The following is a 20,605-nucleotide window of genomic DNA, read 5'->3' as shown; positions in this document are numbered from 1 at the left end:
ATTTTGGTTTTTGCCTTAGCATTACACAGCTGATTCAAATAGCTGAATGTTTAGCTGAATGTGCAATTCTAAAGGAGTGTTGTGATTGGTTAATGACCTACTGTATAATGTCCATTCCTATGTACAGTACCAGTCAAAAGTTTGGGCACACATACTCATTCTAGGGTTTTTCTTTATTTTTTACTATTTTCTACATTGTAGAATAATAGTGAAGACATCACAACTATGAAATAACACATGGAATCATGTAGTAACCAAAAAAAGTGTTAAACAAATCAAAATATATTTTATATGGGAGATTCTTCAAAGTAGTCACACTTTGCCTTGATGACAGCTTTGTGATACAAATGTAAAAATCATGTCAAATATTTTCCACCTATGCTGGCATGGAATTAACATTATACGTAGTCTAAGGTCCCTTCTTAGGCTTGCTTCTGGAGCCACGTCATATTGGAGCCAGACCACACTATCTATATTATTCCTAGCTGTCTATTTACCACCACAGAACGAAGCTGGCACTAAACCAACTCTAAACCAACTCTATAAGGCCATAAGCAAAGAAGCAAATGTTCACCCAGAAGCGGCGCGCTTAGGGGCCGGGGACTTTAATGCAGCAAACTTAAATCAGTTTTACCAAATTTTACCAGCATGTCATATGTGCAAGCAGAGGGAAAAAAATCCTAGACCACCTATACTCCACACACAGAGACGCGTACAAAGCTCTCCCTCGCCCTCCATTTGGAAAATCTGATCATAATTCTATCCTCTTGACTCTTGATTATGAGCAAAAACTAAAGCAGGAAGTATCTGTGACTCACTCAATGTGGAAGTGGTCAGATGACGCAGATGCTACACTACAGGACTGTTTTGCTAGCACAGACTAGAATATGTTCCGGGATTCATCAAATGGCATAGAGGAGTACACGTCGTCCCCACACCAGAAGCCATGGATTACAGGCAACATCTGCATCAAACTAAAGGCTAGAGCTGACACTTTCAAGGAGTGGGAGACTAATCCAGACGCTAATAAGAAATGCCGCTATGCCCTCAGATAAACCATCAAACAAGAAAGGCGTCAATACAGGACTAAGATTGAATCCTACTACACCGGCTCTGACGCTCGATGGATGTGGCAGGGCTTGAAAACTATTACGGACTACAAAGGGGAACCCAGACGCGAGCTGCCCCCAGTGACGTGAGCCTACCAGATGAGCTAAATGCCTTTTATGCTCGCTTCTAGGCAAGCAACACTGAAGCATGCATGAGAGCACCAGTTGTTCTGGATGACTGTGTGATAACGCTATTAGTAGCCGATGTGAACAAAACCTTTAAACAGGTCAACATTCACAAAGCCGCTGGGCCAGACAGATTACCAGGACGTGTACTCAAAGCATGCGCAGCCGAACTGGCAAGTGTCTTCACTGACATTTTTAACTGTAATACCTACCTCTTTCAAGCAGACCACCATAGTCTCTGTGCCCAAGGAAGCAAAGGTAACCTGCCTAAATGATTACCGCCCGTGGAACTCACATCGGTAGCCATGAAGTGCTTTGAAAGGCTTGTCATGGCTCACATCACAGTATCCTCCCGGACACCCTAGACCCACTCCAATTCGCGTACCGCCCAAACAGATCCACAGATGATGCAATCTTAATTGCACTCCACACTGCCCTTTCTCACCTGAACAAAAGGAACACCTATGTGAGAATGCTGCTCATTGACTACAGCTCAGCGTTCAATACCATAATGCCCACAAAGCTCATCACTAAGCTAAGGACTCTGGGACTAAACACCTCCCTCTACAACTGGATCCTGGACTTCCTGACGGGACACCCCCAGGTGGTAAGAGTAGGCAACAACACATCTGTCACGCAGATCCTTAACACTGGGGCCCCTCTGGTATGTATTTAGTCCCCTCATGTACTCCCTGCTAACTCACGACTGCATGGCCAAACACGACTCCAACATCATCATTAAGTTTGCTGACGACACAACAGTGTTAGGCCTGATCACCGACAACGATGAGACGGCCTGCAAGGAGGAGGTCAGAGAACTGGCAGTGTGGTGCCAGGACAACAACCTCTCCCTCAATATGAGCAAGACTAAGGAGATGATCGTGGACTACAGGAAAAAGCGCCAAGTCTAGGACCAAGAGGCTCCTCAACAGCTTCTACCCCCAAGCCTTAAGACTGCTGAACAATTAATAGAATTGCCACCGGACAATTTACATTGACCTTTTGTACACTGCTGCTACTCGCTGTTTACAAATTACCTCAACTAACCTGTACCCGCGCTCACACTGACTAGGTACCGGTGCCCCCTGTATATAGCCTCGTTAGTCTTATTCTTATTGTGTTATGTTTTTATTATTCCTTTTTGTTTTAGTCTCCTAGGTAAACAATTTCTTAACTCTTCTTGGACTGCACTGTTGATTAAGGGCTTGTAAGTAATCTTTTCACGGTAAAGTCTCCACTTGGTGTATTCGGCGCATGTGACAAATAAAGTTTGATTTGATATTCTATGGAAGTTGCTCCATATTAGGCCCCTTTACGTTTGAATGGATTGTATATAGATTGTATGTCGGCTTTTTGGATTAATACCATTTCACTGAGGCAGTCGTCCAACACGTCAAAGTTGGAGGTGTCAGTGGCGTTGGAGACTTCAGGTTCGAAGGGTGCTGGAAGTTCATGCAGGGAACCCCAATCTAGTCCACAGAAGAAAGGGTGGCCCCTGAAGTCTCCAGAGCCCCCAGCCCCCATACGATCCTCCCTCTCACAGATCAGCCCCATGATGAGGGAACGGGCCATGTTTGAAACCTCGGGGCCAGATGGGGGGAACTCAAAGTGCTCCTGGAGGGACATAATGGTTAGTTCCTTATAGTTCAAGCTTGCAGCTCTTCTTCACAATTCTTTCGGTTTGAGCTCAATATATACATTTTTGCAGTCTTTGCAGATGTATAAGAAGATGGTCACAAAGATTACTATGGCCAAATCCCAAATCGACCTCTACGCTCTATGCACTTGTGTAGACCTGATTGGATTTGACAGGTGTAAGCAATATCGTAATAGCTCTACCTTGCCATCTGATAAGTGGAAGCTAGGTGGAAGTTTCACAATATTGCTTATACTAATCAAATTATGTAAGATTTCCACAAGTGCATAGAGTGTAGGGCTAGGGGTCGATTTGGGATTGAGCCCTATTGAATATTAGCTATTTTTAAACATCCCTTCCTCCTCGGATTTCCCACCGGTCTTGGCACCGATATGCACAGATACATATGTACATTTTCTGATGATTCTTCAACATGTTCTCCTGTTCAATTTGTGAAGTGACCTTCTCTCAGTCGCCATCTTACCTGGAAGTTCATGATCTTGGCATAGGTCTCCGAGATGGACTCTGCGTAGAAGGGCGTGGTCCCCTGCAGCATCTCGTAGGCACAAACCCCCAGGGCCCACCAGTCACACTCAGGGCCATAGCCTCCCCCTCCCTCCACTGCACGCAGGATCTCTGGGGACAGGTAGTCGGGTGTGCCTACTGCCAAGGACGAGTGCACCTAAAAATGCACAGTGACATGTCAACACACACAAATGCATTGACGAAAGTAGGATTCTATCCCTGGGATGCAATACGTTCACATTATAGAAGAGAGAAACCTTCCCTCACAGAAAGTAGTAGTTCTAACTCATTAGTAGCAACAGAAGTCACACATTGTCACACTATAACACACAGAGGAGTACACCTTTGTGTCACCGACGTGGTTTAGTGAGTAAGTAACCCTACCTGAGCCCTAAAGACTTGCTTTAGCTCCCTGAGCCTTGGCTTTAGCTCATAGGGCTAACACAGCCTTCCCACTGGGCACAAACTGGTTGAATAAACATTGTTTCAATGTGGTTTGTTAACGTATTGTGACGTAGATTCTATGTGGAAAATATATTTGATTTGAAAAAAAATATTTGAGGATGGAATTTCAATCACAGAATTATGTCCAAATAGACAAACCTTGTATAAAATGTTGAATTTTTACATGCAAAACGTTTTCAGATCTTCAACGTTTTAGCCACGGTTAGAAAAAAAAACTATAGGCGGGCAATACCTCCTCCTGGAGAATTGATCTACACTATACACAAATGTATGTGGACACTCCTTCAAATTAATGGATTTGGCTATTTCAGGAGTATAAAATATAGCACACCGCCATGCAATCTCCATAGACAAACATTGGCAGTAGAATGGCCTTACTGTAGAGCTCAGTGACTTTCAACATGCACCGCCATAGAATGCCACCTTTCCAACAAGTCAGTTTGTCAAATTTCTGCTCTGATAAAGCTGCCCCGGTCAACTGTAAGTGCTGTTATTGTGAAGTGGAAATGTCTAGGAGCAACAACGGCTCAACCGTGAAGTGGTAGGCAACACAAGCTAAAAAGTATCTATACTGGATAATGCTAGCGTGGCAGGCTAGCTAGCTACAGGCGAGCTAACATTAGCTTTCAAGTCGGATTTGAAAGTTAGTTTGTAGCTCATAAAAGTATTCTGTATTGTCTATGGCAAACCTAAATAATGGATGCAGCTACTGTATGGTGGTAGCTAACTCATGTCTAAGTCTGACTAATACAGTGAACTTTGTCCTGCCCTGAACTAAGCAATTATTGGAAAGACATTATTCAGATCTTATCACAGATCACTAATATGACGGTACCACTAGATCCTTCCCTTATACTTCTCGGAGATGATTCTGTTCTACCAGTTAATATTTGAAGCAAAACCAGATTCATTAAATTGGCAGTCATTGCAGCCAATAAATGCACAGCTATTATACGGAAGAGTGACACTCTGCCAAGCAAGCAGATGTGGCTAAAATAACTATCTTCATATATTCCATCTGAAAAAAAAACATACAATTTATGTAATAAACCCTTTGAATTTACTGATGTCTTGGGGGGACTTTCAGCAGTTTCTAGAGATGTTACCGTAGCTGCCTTATTACTACTTTCCTCATTAATGTATTATTATTATTTGTTTTTGTGTTGAATAATTTATTTTTTAGCATGAAATGTGAAGGTCATTCTGTTTTTTGTTTTTTTTGTTAGTCAGTGAAGCTAATAACGGTACAGGTGGAGGGAGGGGTGTGTTCCTGTGTTGGTGAGGGAAGTGTTTTGCACAATGTGTCCCCATGTAGCATTGTGTTTTGTGTAGGTGGAAGGAATAACGGGGCATTATCTGTGTCATATTTTGATGATTGTTTAATTGTAAAAAAATAAATGCCAATAAATATATTATACCCCAAAAATGTTTTGGGTTCACTTAGACATGTCTTTCTTTTGAAAGAAAAGCACATTTTTGGTCCATTAAAATAACATTAAATTGATCAGAAATACAGTGTAGACATTGTTAATGTTGTAAATGACTTTTGTAGCTGGAATATCTACATAGGCGTACAGAGGCCCATTATCAGCAACCATTACTCCTGTGTTCCAATGGCATGTTGTGTTAGCTAATCCAAGTTTATCATTTTAAAAGGCTAATTGATTATTAGAAAACCCTTTTGCAATTATGTTAGCACAGCTGAAACTGTTGTCCTAAATTAAAGAAGCAATAAAACTGGCCTTCTTTAGACTAATTGAGTATCTGGAGCATCAGCATGTTATGGTGAGTGAATGAGGACCCAAAAGCGAACTAACTTAAACAGAGCTTCTTTAATAACCAAACATAGGTAGGCTCAGATAGACCGGCAGATTCCGACAGGACAGGACAAGGTTACAGCAAACATGACGATAGTCTGGCTCAGGCATGAAACACAACAAACAAGAATCCGACAAGGACAGGAACAAAAACAGAGAGAGATATAGGGACCTAATCAGAGGGAAAAAGGGAACAGGTGGGAAACGGGGTGAATGGGTAGTTAGGAGGAGACAAGGAACAGCTGGGGGAAAGCGGGGGAGAAAAGGTAACCTAATAACGACCAGCAGAGGGAGACAGGGTGAAGGGAAAGGACAGAGACAAGACACAACATGACAGTACATGACAGTACCCCCCCACTCACCGAGCGCCTCCTGGCGCACTCGAGGAGGAAACCTGGCGGCAACGGAGGAAATCCTCGATCAGCGCACGGTCCAGCACGTCCCGAGAGGGAACCCAACTCCTCTCCTCAGGACCGTACCCCTCCCAATCTACGAGGTACTGGTGACCACGGCCCCGAGGACGCATGTCCAAAATTCTACGGACCCTGTAGATGGGTGCGCCCTCGACAAGGATGGGGGGGGGGGGGGGGGAAGACGAGCGGGGGCGCGAAGGACGGGCTTGATGCAGGAGACATGGAAGACCGGGTGGACGCGACGAAGGTATCGCGGAAGAAGAAGTCGAACTGCGACAGGATTAATGACCCGAGAAATACGGAACGGACCAATGAACCGCGGGGTCAACTTGCGAGAAGCCGTCTTAAGGGGAAGGTTCTGAGTGGAGAGCCAAACTCTCTGACCGCGACAATATCTAGGACTCTTAATTCTACGCTTATTAGCAGCCCTCACAGTCTGCGTCCTATAACGGCAAAGTGCAGACCTGACCCTCTTCCAGGTGCGCTCGCAACGTTGGACAAAAGCCTGAGCGGAGGGGACGCTGGACTCGGCGAACTGAGATGAGAACAGCGGAGGCTGGTACCCGAGGCTACTCTGAAAAGGAGATAGCCCGGTCGCAGACGAAGGAAGCGAGTTGTGGGCGTATTCTGCCCAGGGGAGCTGTTCTGACCAAGACGCAGGGTTACGAAAAGAAAGACTGCGTAAGATGCGACCAATAGTCTGATTGGCCCGTTCTGCTTGACCGTTAGACTGGGGGTGAAAGCCGGAAGAGAGACTGACGGAAGCCCCAATCAAACGGCAAAACTCCCTCCAAAATTGAGACGTGAATTGCGGACCTCTGTCCGAAACGACGTCTGACGGAAGGCCATGAATTCTGAAAACATTCTCGATGATGATTTGTGCCGTCTCTTTAGCAGAAGGAAGCTTAGCAAGGGGAATGAAATGAGCCGCCTTAGAGAACCTATCGACAACCGTAAGAATAACAGTCTTCCCCGCTGACGAAGGCAGTCCGGTGACAAAATCTAAGGCGATGTGAGACCACGGTCGAGAGGGAATAGGAAGCGGCCTGAGACGGCCGGCAGGAGGAGAGTTACCGGACTTAGTCTGCGCGCAGACCGAACAAGCAGCCACGAAACGACGCGTGTCATGCTCCCGGGTGGGCCACCAAAAACGCTGGCGAATGGAAGCAAGCGTACCCCGAACGCCAGGGTGGCCGGCTAACTTGGCAGAGTGAGCCCACTGAAGAACGGCCAGACGAGTAGGAACGGGAACGAAAAGAAGGTTCCTAGGACAAGCGCGCGGCGACGGAGTGTGAGTGAGCGCTTGTTTTACCTGCCTCTCAATTCCCCAGACAGTCAACCCGACAACACGCCCCTCAGGGAGAATCCCCTCGGGGTCAGTGGAGGCTACTGAAGAACTGAAGAGACGAGACAAAGCATCAGGCTTGGTGTTCTTAGAGCCCGGACGATAAGAAATCACGAACTCGAAACGAGCGAAAAACAGCGCCCAACGCGCCTGACGCGCATTAAGTCGTTTGGCAGAACGGATGTACTCAAGGTTCCTATGGTCAGTCCAAACGACAAAAGGAACGGTCGCCCCCTCCAACCACTGTCGCCATTCGCCTAGGGCTAACCGGATGGCGAGCAGTTCGCGGTTACCCACATCATAGTTACGTTCCGACGGCGACAGGCGATGAGAAAAATACGCGCATGGGTGGACCTTGTCGTCAGAGAGGGAGCGCTGAGAAAGGATGGCTCCCACGCCCACCTCTGACGCGTCAACCTCGACAACGAACTGTCTAGAGACGTCAGGTGTAACAAGGATAGGAGCGGATGTAAAACGATTCTTGAGGAGATCAAAAGCTCCCTGGGCGGAAACGGACCACTTAAAGCACGTCTTGACAGAAGTAAGGGCTGTGAGAGGAGCTGCCACCTGACCGAAATTACGGATGAAACGACGATAGAAGTTCGCGAAGCCGAGAAAGCGCTGCAGCTCGACGCGTGACTTAGGGACGGGCCAATCAATGACAGCTTGGACCTTAGCGGGATCCATCTTAATGCCTTCAGCGGAAATAACAGAACCGAGAAATGTGACGGAGGAGGCATGAAAAGTGCACTTCTCAGCCTTCACAAAAAGACAATTCTCTAAAAGGCGCTGGAGGACACGTCGAACGTGCTGAACATGAATCTGGAGTGACGGTGAAAAAATCAGGATATCGTCAAGGTAAACGAAAACAAAGATGTTCAGCATGTCTCTCAGGACATCATTGACTAATGCCTGAAAGACAGCTGGAGCGTTAGCGAGGCCGAAAGGAAGAACCCGGTATTCAAAGTGCCCTAACGGAGTGTTAAACGCCGTCTTCCACTCGTCCCCCTCCCTGATGCGCACGAGATGGTAAGCGTTACGAAGGTCCAACTTAGTGAAAAACCTGGCTCCCTGCAGGATCTCGAAGGCTGAAGACATAAGAGGAAGCGGATAACGATTCTTCACTGTTATGTCATTCAGCCCTCGATAATCTATGCAGGGGCGCAGAGACCCGTCCTTCTTCTTGACAAAAAAAAACCCTGCTCCGGCGGGAGAGGAGGAGGGGACTATGGTACCGGCGTCAAGAGCTACAGACAAATAATCTTCGAGAGCCTTACGTTCGGGAGCCGACAGAGAGTATAGTCTACCCCGGGGGGGGGTGGTTCCCGGAAGGAGATCAATACTACAATCATACGACCGGTGTGGAGGAAGAGAGGTGGCCCTGGACCGACTGAACACCGTGCGCAGATCGTGATATTCCTCCGGCACCCCTGTCAAATCACCAGGCTCCTCCTGTGAAGAAGAGACAGAGGAAACAGGAGGGATAGCAGACATTAAACATTTCACATGACAAGAGACGTTCCAGGAGAGGATAGAATTACTAGACCAATTAATGGAAGGATTATGACAAACTAGCCAGGGATGGCCCAAAACAACAGGCGTAAAAGGTGAACGAAAAATTAAAAAAGAAATGGTTTCACTATGATTACCAGAAACAGTGAGGGTTAAAGGTAGCGTCTCACGCTGAATCCTGGGGAGAGGACTACCATCCAGGGCGAACAAGGCCGTGGGCTCCTTTAACTGTCTGAGAGGAATGTCATGTTCCCGAGCCCAGGTCTCGTCCATAAAACAGCCCTCCGCCCCAGAGTCTATTAAGGCACTGCAGGAAGCTGACGAACCGGTCCAGCGTAGATGGACCGACAAGGTAGTGCAGGATCTTGAAGGAGAGACAGGAGTAGTAGCGCTCACCAGTAGCCCTCCGCTTACTGACGAGCTCTGGCCTTTTACTGGACATGAAGTGACAAAATGACCAGCGGAACCGCAATAGAGACAGAGGCGGTTGGTGATTCTCCGTTCCCTCTCCTTAGTCGAGATGCGGATACCTCCCAGCTGCATGGGCTCAGCACCCGAGCCGGCAGAGGAAGATGGTAGTGATGCGGAGAGGGAGGCGACGGAGAGCGCGAGCTCCTTTCCACGAGCTCGGTGACGAAGATCAACCCGTCGCTCAATGCGAATAGCGAGTTCAATCAAGGAATCCACGCTGGAAGGAACCTCCCGGGAGAGAATCTCATCCTTTACCTCTGCGCGGAAACCCTCCAGAAGACGAGCGAGCAAGGCCGGCTCGTTCCAGCCACTGGAGACAGCAAGAGTGCGAAACTCAATAGAGTAGTCTGTTATGGATCGATTTCCTTGACATAGGGAAGACAGGGCCCTGGAAGCCTCCTCCCCAAAAACAGATCGATCAAAAACCCGTATCATCTCCTCCTTAAAGTCCTGATACTGGTTAGTACACTCAGCCCTTGCCTCCCAGATTGCCGTGCCCCACTCACGAGCCCGTCCAATAAGGAGAGATATGACGTAGGCGACACGAGCAGTGCTCCTGGAGTAAGTGTTGGGCTGGAGAGAAAACACAATATCACACTGGGTGAGGAACGAGCGGCATTCAGTGGGCTCCCCAGAGTAACACGGCGGGTTATTGATTCTGGGCTCCGGAGATTCGAAAGCCCTGGAAGTGGCCGGTGGATCGAGGCGGAGATGGTGAACCTGTTCTGTGAGGTTGGAGACTTGGGTGGCCAGGGTCTCAACGGCATGTCGAGCAGCAGACACTTCCTGCTCGTGTCTGCCTAGCATCGCTCCCTGGATCCCGACGGCTGAGTGGAGAGGATCCGAAGTCGCTGGGTCCATTCTTGGTCGGATTCTTCTGTTATGGTGAGTGAATGAGGACCCAAAAGCGAACTAACTTAAACAGAGCTTCTTTAATAACCAAACATAGGTAGGCTCAGATAGACCGGCAGATTCCGACAGGACAGGACAAGGTTACAGCAAACATGACGATAGTCTGGCTCAGGCATGAAACACAACAAACAAGAATCCGACAAGGACAGGAACAAAAACAGAGAGAGATATAGGGACCTAATCAGAGGGAAAAAGGGAACAGGTGGGAAACGGGGTGAATGGGTAGTTAGGAGGAGACAAGGAACAGCTGGGGGAAAGCGGGGGAGAAAAGGTAACCTAATAACGACCAGCAGAGGGAGACAGGGTGAAGGGAAAGGACAGAGACAAGACACAACATGACAGTACATGACACAGCATTTGTGGGTTTGATTTCAGGCTCAACATGGCCAGAAAAAAAGAAATTTCTTCTGAACTTGTCAATTTATTATTGTTTTGAGAAATGAAGGCTATTCCATGCAAGAAATTGCCAAGAAACTGAAGATCTCGTACAACGCTATGTACTACTCCCCTCACAGAACAGAGGAGTGGGAGGCCCCGGTGCAGTGATGATGTTCAAAGTACTCCAACATACAGAATAAACCAACAGACCACTTCAGCTACAATAACATTCTAAGTAATGGTTACAGATGCTTTTTGTTCTTGCTGTGACTGTGATATGTTGTTGTTTATCTACCTTAGTTGAATGCACTGAGTGTAAGTCACTCTGGATAAGAGCTCCTGCTGAATGACCCCAAAAAATCTTGGTCAACCGAGAGTCATCTGTTCTTTCGACCAATCGATTGGTTGAAATTTTTAAATTTGTATTTTTCTATAATAGAAACACCCTATGTTTGAATAAAAGGCTACTGAGCTTGTCTGATGCTTGTCTGATGCTTTAAGCACGGATATTAAAAATGACTAAAGAGGGAGACAGAGATTAATATAGCCTATCCAGAAGAAAAAAAACCTGTTCCAACCCACCTCCTCCCACTTTCGCAGATTCCGCCATTAGGCTCCTAAAAATTGCCGGTAATAGCCTACACCAGCTGTGAGCAAGCTTTTCCATTTGGAGTGCCAAATTATCATACCATTTCTACTGATCTGCATGCCTATTATGATTTTCATATGCACATTTTTGTGGAACAGTTTCATTTCATTTCTAATAAAGTCTTCATATCTCAAAATCAATGTAATGTGGTTAAACAAAACGCTACCTAAATGAAAGTGACACACATCTAAAAGTAACTTCTATTGTCATTGCCAATATTTAAAAATAGCCTTCATAAACCAACAAATAAAAACATTGCAGCCTGCAAGTCAAAAATATCCAGATGAAAATAAATATCCTATGAATCACACTGGCTACGCATGGCCAGTCTGCAAGGAACTTAAAACATTATATCAACTATGAACTTGGTCCAGCCTGATCGTGCCAGAAAATTTGCAACATTGTATAAAATATTCTGGGCCCTCAGAGTGTCCTACACCAGTGAGCTCCAGACAGACTGAGACAGCTGTAGGATATTTGCGCAAGGGATAAGAAGTAATCAGGTAGGCCTATTTTATGGTGTTTCCACCGGATCAGAGCATTACATGCTGAGTGGTTATCAAAAGGGAGAGAGCTAGTAGGGGAACTATTTTCATTCTCAATGGATGTAAAAACAAAAATGACTTTGAGAAGATTTGTTCTATTGTGTTATTGACTGTACGTTTGTTTATGTGTAACTCTGTGTTGTTGTTTTTTCGCACTGCTTTGCTTTATCTTGGCCAGGTCGCAGTTGTAAATGAGAACTTGTTCTCAACTGGCCTACCTGGTTAAATAAAGGTTAAATTAAAAATTAATCAGAAATTGTATCAGATCCCCAAATGGGCACATTTATAAGTCTACATCTATGCGCAGGCCAGGTAGCCTAGGCCTACTTCTATACCTAATCAGAGTACTCTACTGTACTGAGCTGTACTGTGCTGTCCAAACCTGTGAACATAGATGTCCCAGACCAGACCAAATCTGAACCAATTATAGACATCTATTTTTGAGCTGAATCAAGGACGGTCTGGGTCCCCTGATGTGAAATGTATAGTGGGTAGAATCATTTTGGTTGTGAAGTGTTATCAAAAAGCCTTGTCCTTTCTTTATAGTAACATGCAATTTACCACTTGGCTGTCTATTGTGTCCCCCTGTCACAGGACCTCTCAGTCAACACCACCTCATAAGATGAGAAAGTCAATTGTTTATGAGGATTGCCTGCTGCAGTTGTTTGAGAGATGTCAATACAACATAGAGAAGACCAGCAAGGGACCCTCAGCATCATGCAGACATGTCCTCGCTGTGAGCAGGGCAGACACTTGAATCAGGTTGGTGACATTTGACTTGGTCAAAGGTCAAAATCGTTTCGAGATTTGTCCCAATTCACCTTCATGACTCAGCCTGGTGAACCAGCCCGATTGCTGCGTTTACCATTCTATTTCATATGATATCTGAGGTGAAATAGAAAGGTGAGCGCAGCAATCAGGTTGGTTCCACCATTTTGAATCATAACCACCATTGATAATGTAATCAGTGTTTTGTGCGTGTGTTTGTGTGACCGAGCAGTATCTTTAATCTCGGGCTCCCGAGTGGCACAGCGGTCTAAGGCCCTGCATCTCAGTGCTTGAGGTGTCACTACAGATACCCTGGTTTGATTCAAGGCTGTATCACAACCGGCCAGGAGCTGATCTGAGCTGCCATGCCTATTAATGGGGCACTAGCAAAGACCTTACCTCCAGCCTCACCTCCTGCCTTCTCACGAAAGGTGATCGATCGATGGTGAGAACAGAATTAGGTTTGTTTAGACTGACCTGTTCAAACTTCAACATAGACACCTATCCTGACTGCTATAGGTAATATAACAGTGACTGTGTATATGTTCATAGATGCATCTATCAGCCAGTACTTTGAGACTTGCAAGATGATGTGATGGAGTCCTGACCAACAGACAGGCTTGATATGACATCTCTGAATGGAGAAAAACCTGGCACTCAACACATTCACAATGTGGGACAAAATGTGATTACTAATAATACAGTACAGCAGAAATGTCCAGTATTTGCAACATCCTTTCCGTCACATGAGTTAACGCTGGAGAGACGAAGCAGGTACGGGGAGTCAAACTTTTAATATATAACGGGCATGGAACGAGACAGGAACAGCGTCAGCATAAAAGAAAACAAAGACAAAAACAATCAATGCAGAAGCGGGGAACAGAGCTGGGGAACTGACAAATATAGGGGAGGTAATAACAGGTAATGAGTGAGTCCAGGTGAGTCTAATATCACTGATGCGCGTAATGAGGGAAGGCAGGTGTGCGTAATGGATGATAGAGTGCGTGGGCTTGATACTGATGTCTCAAAATGGAGAGAGACCTGGCACTGACTAGACACAACTTTTACTTGTATTCTTTTTTTATTATTGAATTGAATGGTATCAATCAATATGGGGAGGGAGAAACCCTGTGTATTCTGCACCAGGACAATCCTGTTGTATATGGGACACCACACAGGAAGGTATGACCGCTCTGACATGTTTGCCAAGGTAACCCCATTACCATCAGACAAGATGCCGATAGGCACAGTATCTGTATCTATACCATAGCACCATGTTATTTAACAAATCCATGGCCACATTTTGAGGATACTGTAACTATAGTTGTCTTCTTATGTAATCATATAAAGCGTGCATGTTCTAGATAGCATGCATAGGTCGTTGCAGGTCTGTAGAGATCTTCACAATTGCTGTAATAATCTGCACAGAATCTCAAACGGCATTGATCACTGGCATTGATCGTGTACTTTTAATGTAATCTCAACTGAAATCCAGGTCATTTTGGTTCTGCTATTAAATGAAGCACAGTGACAACACAATCTGTTGCATAAATAAACAATTTGACATCGTATTTCCATTTGAACGTTGCTGTGCTTTCAAATAGGTAAAAGCGCAGTGATAAACATTTGTGTGACAATTACACCAAAAATGTGACATTATTTTTCTATTGGAATTAGGTTGTGCTTTTATATGGTTGAAAGCATAGTGATAACGCATTAGAAATTCAACAAACTATTAGTTGTCTTTTTGAGTGGGTGAATATAGGTTGTAATCTCATTAATCAACGTCTCAAGGAAATGCCCAATTATCCACATTGAAATGATGTGGTGTGCCCAGTGGGTTGTGACAGTAGACCCAGGTTCGATACCCGGTCTGTAACTTTTGCACAGCAATATTGTTAACAGTGGAGTGAATTGTGAGTGTTTTGCAGCCCTTTGGGGTCTCTCACCATGCCATCCTCCTGGACCCTCAGACAGGAACCAAAGTCCCCCAGCCTGATGTGGCCCTCTGCCGTCAGCAGGATGTTGTCAGGTTTGATGTCCCTGCAGAAGGGAGTAAAAGATGCCAATCTGTCTATGTGCTTTCAAAGGTCTTCTCGTTCCCAGGCCATCTATATGGGATTGCATAACTAATGTTGCCATGGTTTTTGGAATCCTGCACTCATTTGAGGTGCATGGACCAAAAACAAACCATTAGATGCAGTCCATGGTCCACACTCAAAAAAATTGTGTTTTCAAGTTATTGTATGCGGATATATTCATCCATTCTATAGTCAACAATGTTCTCTGAACTTCCCTTGTAGGTGTTCCAAAGTAAGGAACAATTGTCCCAGCCGGTATTAAATAGACGTGCGGCGACGCCCACCTGTGGGGAAAACAACCTGTGGTTGCCTTGTTTGTCCTACAATGAAAAATGTAACCTTTTTCAAACACCATTTTCTTGTTCTCTGCTTTTTTAAGTCAATTACAAAACGACATTTAAGAAAAGAACACAAAACTGACTATAATGCTTCAAGTAGTAAGTGGAGTTACAAACACACAAGTTAAATGTCTTACCCGTGATAAAATGTTTTCCACACACATAGCTACGTCTAGCCTACTTGAAAACCGGGTCCCCACAATTTCCCACTCTTACACACTGAAGCCACAGGGTTTCCCTACGTGGGAGTTTTGTGAAATAATGATTGTTTTCCCCAATTTGTGGGCGTGGTCAAGAGGAATTCCTTGTTATGACATGAATACCAACTCGCAGTATGTTCCCTGTTTTCTGAGTGTTCTTTCGAACATTCCTTCCAGAAACATGACTGTTTTCAGAACTTTAAGGGGGGGGGGGGGGGGCAATCTAGGAACACCACAAATTATTTGCTGGATGGTGTCGTCTTTCTGGGTGTCTCTGACTAACTAACCTGTGCACATAGCCCATCCTGTGGATGGAGTCAATGGCCATGACCATCTCAGCCAGGTAGAACTGCGCCATGTCCTCAGGGATACGGTCGCCAAACTTACTGAGCAGGGTCAACAGGTCACCACCCACGTAGTAGTCCATCACCAGGTACTGAGAGGGAGAGAGAGAGAGAGAGATATTGTGCAAGGGGAGAGATAGTTCCAACAAAGAGAGTGGACGAGAAATTAATTCATTTTTCCTTGGTGTATTTTGAGGGAAAGAAACTGAGGGCAGCTACATTTACACTGAAAAGACAGTGTAGCTTCAGTTAAAGTACACAGGGGGTTTCCCTGAAATGGCACTGATGAACAGAACAGACAAGAATCTGCCACTGACGTGACCCTCGTAACTGAGTGCTTGTTACTGATACCCACCAGGTAATTGTCATCCTGGAAGGCGTAGTGCAGCTCAGTGATCCAGCGTCGATCGCCCTTCAGCAGAACCTCTCTCTCCTCTTGGTAACAAGCTGTCTACAGGACATACACACAGACACACACAGACGCAACGCAGAAAGAAGGATGACGTCACATGCTGTTTTACAGTAGAAGCCAGAAGCAACAAAGGGAGGAAGTCGGTGCTGACACAAAATGTGTCCGTTATGTGAATAGTGAGAATACAGTATGCTGAAAAGTTCCTGTGTGTGTATGTGTGTTTATGTTTACCTCTCCTCGCTTCAGCATGTCCCACTTATTCATAATCTTCAGGGCGTACACTTGCTGTGTGCTACGCATCCTCGCCACAGCCACCTATAAATACGGCGCCACAAACATGTCACAACGGAGACAAGATTCAATTGTCCAATGTGCACCTTGACCTTGTGCAGTGTCCTCTCACCTCACTGAAGGTCCCTCGACCAATCACCTTCAAGATGTGGAAGTCATCCCTCTTGATACGCGTCTTCTTCACCTGCCTCACCAGGGGCTCCACTGTGATTAGAGGATAGAGTTGTTATTGGACAAGAAAGGAAAGAGGGTGTTGGGGAAAAAAATGTCATGCTAATCAGGGCCATCATTTTTTTGTTGATGCTGTTTTGTATGGAGAAAATGTTTTATACATCACATGTCTTTTAAAAGCAAGCCTGACACACACACTGTTAACAAGAAGACCCCCGGGCATGCTGGCAAGAATCGTCCATTTCCTTTTACCTTTCATACAAACACATGCATGTGTATTTCTGTGACTGAGTTGGTAGTGCATGGAGCGTGCAATGCCAGAATTGTGGGTTTAATTCTTGCTGGGGCCACCATCTGAAAAATGTATGCACTTATGACGGTAACAAGCCCCCACTTCCCCTTTAAGACACTGGTGGTCTGAAATAGTCTAAGAGTGTGTCTAAGAATAGCCACCACCATTTAATACTTTTTTAAGACAGGTTTTTCAGCCCCATCATTTTTCCTTTTTTTGTCCCATGCCTTCTTGTGTGGGGAGGAATGCGTGCAAGACCAAGGCAACATTGTAAACCCTTTCAGTGGAGAGAGAGAGAGAGAGAGAGAGCTTCTTGTGGAAACAACATAATCCTGCAGAGTCCTGTTGCTTCCTTGATTGGACCCCAAATGGCCCCCTATTCCCTGTACAGTGCCTTAGGAAAGTATTCAGACCTCTTGAGTTTCGTGATGTTACAGCCTTCTTCAGCCTTATTCTAAAATGGATTTTTTAAAATCTCAACAATCTACAGACAATAACCCACAAAGGACTACGATTGAATCCCACTACCCTGGGTCTGACGCTCATCGGATGTGACAGGGCTTGCAAACTAATATGGCCTACAAAGGGAAACCCAGCCGTGAGCTGCCCAGTGACACGAGCCTACCAGACAAGCTATATTCCTTTTATGCTCGCTTCTAGTCAAACAACACTGAAGCATGCGTGAGAGCACCAACTGTTCGGGACGACTGTATGATCACGCTCTCCGTAGCCAATGTGAGCAAGACCATTAAACAGGTCAACATTCACATTCATACAGATTACCAGGACGTGTACACAGAGCCTGCGTGGACCAACTGGCAAGTGTCTTCACTGCCATTTCCAATTTTCTCCCTGAACGAGTCTGTAATACCTACATGTTTTAAGCAGAACACCATAGTCTCTGTGCCCAAGAAAATGAAGGTAACGTGCCTAAATGACTACCGCCCCATAGCATCCACGTCGGTAGCCATGAAGTGCTTTGAAAGGCTGGTCATGACTTACATCAACACCATCATCCCGGAAACCCTAGACCCACCCCAAATTTGCATACCTCCCCAACAGATCCACAGATGACACAATCTCAATCGCATTCCACACTGCCCTTTCCCACCTGGACAAAAGGAACACCTATGTGAGAATGCTGTCCATTGACTACAGCTCAGCGTTCAACACCATAGAGCGCACAAAGCTCATCACTAAGCTAAGGACGTGGGACTAAACACCTCCCTCTGCAACTGGATCCTGGACTTCCTGATGGGCCACCCCCAGGTAGTAAGGGTAGGCAACAACACATCCGTCATGCTGATCCTCAACACAGGGGCCCCTCAGGGGTGCCTGCTCAGTCCCCTCCTGTACTCCCTGTTCACCTATGACTGCACGTCCAGGCATGACTCCAACACCATCATTAAGTTTGTCGATGACACAACAGTGTTAGGCCTGATCACCAACAACGATGAGACAGCCTATAGGGAGTAGGTCAAACACCTGGCCGTGTGGTACAAGGACAACAACCTCTCCCTCAACGTGATCAAGACAAAGGAGATGATTGTGGACTACAGGAAAAGGAGGACCGAGTACGCCCCCATTCTCATCGACGGGGCTGTAGTGGAGCAGGTTGAGAGCTTCAAGTTCTTTGCGTCCACATCACCAACAAACTAACATGGTCCAAGCACACCAAGACAGTCATGAAGAGGGCACGACAAAACCTATTCCCCCTCAGGAGACTAAAAATATTTGACATTTGACATTTTGTCCTCAATCCTCAAAAGGTTTTACAGCTGCACCAGTACATCACCGGGGCCAAGCTTCCTGACATCCAGGACCTCTATACCAGGCAGAGTCAGAGGAAGCCCTTAAAAATTGTCAAAGACTCCAGTCACCCTAGTCATAAACTGTTCTCTCTGCTACCACACAGCAAGCGGTACCGGAGCGCCAAGTCTAGGTCCAAGAGTCTTTCAAACAGCTTCTACCCCCAAGCCATAAGACTCCTGAACATCTAATCAAATGGCTACCCAGACTATTTGTTTTGCCCTCCCCCCCCCCATTCTACGCTGCTGCTACTCCCTGTTATTATCTATGCATAGTCACTTTAATAACTCTACCTACATGTATATATTACCTCAATTACCTAGACACCGGTGCCCCCGCACATTGACTCTGTACCAGTACCCCCTGTAAGCATTTCACTGTTGTACCTGTTGTATTCGGCGCAAATGTTATTTTATTTCAAGTTTGATTTGATGTAGTTCTATTTTTTACTTAGATTTTTTTAGTTGAAAAGGAGATGTGAATCCAACATATTAATGATTAACTTGAAGATTACATTTTAAATCAACCAACGCTTAAAACCATAGGCCTATATGTATTTTAGTCCAATTTTGGCTTGAATTGAAACAATAGCTGTTGATGACTTTGCAAACGCTATATATATATATATATATATATATATATATATATAGGCCTAAACAGTCAAATTTATGATATATGACTTATAAAGTATGGTTACATTTCATTTGTATCTGTTAAACCTACCCTTTGGGGAAAAAAATTATAGCAACAGTGACTATATTTACTTATTAAAACTGCAACGTAACTTTTTGGGCGACCTGACCAAATTCACATGAGAGTTGTAGATCTGTTACTCGCATTGTAAGCAAGTCCAAGAAGTGGTAGATATGTACTATGTGCACTATTTCTATTCAGCCTGGCGGCCCGCGGGTGGTTTTATTTGGCACCGAAAGTTTTCTGAACAAAAACATTTTTGTAATCATTTTTTTGTTATTATAATTATTATAATTTTTGGGACATAAGACTGTAAAAACAACAGGAAATGAGCTCCAAGGGATTTTAATTTTAGAAATCTGTTCCCAAGTATCCCCACGCATAATAGACAGACACGTGATAGTATACAAATGTAAGCAAGGTTTGAAATGATTACGTTAAAGTCAAACATTATATCTGTTTGGGCTTCTTGCAGTCAATTTGGGGTCTACAAAACATTTGTAATTATAAACTGAGTGGTTCTAGCCCTGAATGCTGGTTATTGATCCCTGCTCCAGGAGGTGCTGCCCAGCCTATTGTTTTTTTTAAAAATCTTCTGATAGTGGATATAGTGTTGAAGATCTGACATTGTTTCAGAGGTACAACTAAAACATATTTTTACAAGGTTTTTATATGTTGAGAATTCATTATAATGGTGACATAATCTTGTGGTTGAAATTCCACCCTCAACACAACAGTTTACATTGATTACTATGCGAAACTGAGCCTACGCATATCGTGAAAAACAACAGCAAACGGGATAAGATGTTTACATGCCACAGTATCCCCTCTAAGATCAGCGTATCCCAGGCATCTTATTCGGGTTATTGTAAACGGGATATAATAACAGGATATTGGTGTGCATGTAAATGTGGTCAATGATAGAGTTTCTAACCTTACTAATAGCCCATAGGGGTTCCAACATCCTGAACACACCAGCATTTGATTTAGCCAGCCTGGAGTGTCAGATGTGCCGTGTTTGCAAATGTTCCATTGTGCCAGGCAAGCTCATCATACCCTGGAGGCTGATCTTGGGTCAGTTTAGCATTTTCTGCAATAATAGTTCAGGTTAAGATTGGCGGAGAGGAAGCTGATCTTAGATCTGTTCCTATGGGAAACTTTACTCTGGAGTGTCAGAGAATGTGTCCCTGTCAGCAGGACATGCTTGGTTTAAAGAGATGATGACTGTAATACCACAGGAGAGGATATGAGGTCAGAAATCATCCTTCTCGATTTCCACCCATCCTGATCAGCTGTATCCTCC

At 45.0% G+C, this 20,605-nt stretch overlaps 1 protein-coding gene across 2 annotated transcripts in view; it reads right to left on the bottom strand.

The window, feature by feature from the left end:
* The window catches only part of LOC110537712 (myotonin-protein kinase), a 38,000-nt gene that overhangs the window by 9,504 nt on the left and 7,891 nt on the right, over positions 1-20,605 (bottom strand). For both annotated transcript variants that reach the window (XM_036937680.1, XM_036937682.1), the window contains exons 2-8: positions 16,450-16,541; positions 16,278-16,361; positions 15,990-16,085; positions 15,578-15,726; positions 14,621-14,714; positions 3,356-3,553; positions 2,601-2,849 (exon numbers count right to left, since the gene is read on the bottom strand). In XM_036937680.1, the coding sequence (XP_036793575.1) occupies positions 2,601-2,849; positions 3,356-3,553; positions 14,621-14,714; positions 15,578-15,726; positions 15,990-16,085; positions 16,278-16,361; positions 16,450-16,541 (962 nt within the window). The remainder of the gene's footprint in view (positions 1-2,600; positions 2,850-3,355; positions 3,554-14,620; positions 14,715-15,577; positions 15,727-15,989; positions 16,086-16,277; positions 16,362-16,449; positions 16,542-20,605) is intronic.

This window comes from Oncorhynchus mykiss, chromosome 12 (assembly GCF_013265735.2).
Source record: "Oncorhynchus mykiss isolate Arlee chromosome 12, USDA_OmykA_1.1, whole genome shotgun sequence".
NCBI lineage: Eukaryota > Metazoa > Chordata > Actinopteri > Salmoniformes > Salmonidae > Oncorhynchus > Oncorhynchus mykiss.
This window is presented reverse-complemented; position numbering and strand designations above follow the sequence as displayed.